The sequence below is a fragment of the Hydra vulgaris genome, chromosome 03 (assembly GCF_038396675.1).
Source record: "Hydra vulgaris chromosome 03, alternate assembly HydraT2T_AEP".
Lineage (NCBI taxonomy): Eukaryota > Metazoa > Cnidaria > Hydrozoa > Anthoathecata > Hydridae > Hydra > Hydra vulgaris.
In genome coordinates, this window is record NC_088922.1 from 7,142,962 (window position 1) to 7,144,859 (window position 1,898).

The 1,898-nt window shown below is 29.8% G+C and overlaps 1 protein-coding gene across 1 annotated transcript; it reads right to left on the reverse strand.

Annotated features, from left to right (window-relative positions):
• Positions 1-220: 220 nt before the first annotated feature.
• On the reverse strand, positions 221-1,263 carry LOC136077914 (uncharacterized). The gene has a single exon (XM_065792206.1). The coding sequence runs from the start codon at positions 1,227-1,229 to the stop codon at positions 282-284; it is 948 nt and encodes a 315-aa protein (XP_065648278.1). The 5' UTR covers positions 1,230-1,263; the 3' UTR covers positions 221-281.
• Between the last annotated feature and the right edge of the window lie 635 nt (positions 1,264-1,898).

The window sequence follows — 1,898 nt, forward strand, 5'->3', positions numbered from 1 at the left end:
TACAATAGCAATTTCATTGACTTGCACTTATTCTAACGATAGTTTTCCTTATTACAACAAGTATTGATATCGTATTGTTATTGCTATTTTTATCATTGTTTGTATTGATATGTTGTATTTTTAGGTATTTACTTTACATTAGTTCTTGTACTATTGTAAATGTCCTTGAAATATTTTATACTATTATAAAATATATTTGATTTGAGTGTATACAACAAAATTAAAAATTAGTTAAATTGTGTAATTCAATGCACAAATTTTAAAAAACTTTTGAAAAGTCGTTATATATACTGAAATAAAAAGTTTGAATGAACTTCTGATTCTTTAAGAGTTTTTATTCGATCGTTCAAAGATAAACTACCTAGATATTCGCAGCTGTACCATGGAATTGGAATTCTTCCGGATGGGCAAGCATTAGAAATCGGATCCAAATAATCAGATCCGTACAAAAGTGATAAAACTTTGTGGCTTTCTGCTGGGACTGAGAGAAACACTCCATCGACAAACATTTTTTTATTCGGAAAAATATTATTGGAGTTAAATTCAAATCGAGGAAAAGTACTTGTTATTACATCTGGATTATCTTGTTTCTTAAGAAAAACAAAAATGTCAATTTGAATTCCATCGTGCCACTGGCATCCTTTTCTAATGCAATACCCGTAACAACTGTTTCGATCTCTAATTTTTGCATTAACAAATTTTGTACTTCTAAAATGAATATCATCAGATCCATCTTGAAAATATAAATCTTCAGGTAATTCATTGCGAACATGTTTCAGAAATTGTTGATAATCTTCCAGCAACATTCCTATATCTCCGTCGTCGTCCCAAGGAATAAGCTTGTTACTCCGATAAGATCCAAGTAAAGTTCCAGCTAAAAGCCAATATTTTATGGAGTGACGTTCACAAATTAAATTGATAACTGCAAGCATTCTTGTTATTGTTAACAGAACTTGCCTGTGCATGGTTTCTCCAAAATGTCTGACATCTGGACAAACTATTTCGTTTTGATTGTTATATTTACATTCTTTGGATAAGTTTCCGAAAGATATAAAATGCGAACTTGCGACGTATTTTGGTATTTCTACACCAGACGGTGTTTTTCTTTTTTCTTTTAGCATTAATGAATTACAACTTTTTAAATCTCGAACTTCATAGATAATAAAAAAAACTAAAATCACAACAAATATTAACCAAAAACGTTTCTGCATCTTTAAAAATTTTCTCATGTTTCTGTTTTAATTTTTTGTTCGCAACTAATCGTTTTTTATAAATCGCAATTAACTGAGATAAGTGCAATATTTGTTAAATTTTTGACGGAATGAATGATATTATTTCATTTTTGAAATCGTTGGAGTGAATAAATTCGCAGCAAATAAATCATGGCAGTTTCGTAATGGAACTTTATTGTTGGCATGCGCGTTAACAAATATTTTTTCGGTTTGATTTGAAATAAAGCGCACAGTCGAGTTTTTGAATGACAAAACCACTCAAAAACATTTTATGGATTTTTTTTCACTTTATTAGTTTAAAACACAGAATTTTATTAAAATTAAATGTTTAATTAAAAAAATAAAATTTATTATTAATAAAAAGACATATTCGCTTATCAAAGCTTCATGCTGAGCGCATCATATTGACTGCTTCTTGGAGAAAGGCAACGTTCTTTTGTGCCGTTTTGATCTAGAACTAAATATGTATGGTTCTGAACTCAATAGCAGCCTATTTAATAAGTCTGTATTGCTTTGAATAAGTTCCCACTGTTTTCTGGTAAAATCGCCTTCTAGAGTGCCAGTGCCTCTTGAGGTGTTAATTTATTGACAGTTAGTTTTTTAAAAGCAGAGTTAAATGCTTTTAAAAAAGTATTTCTTTGCTCTGGTAGGCGTGGCAGTAATTTC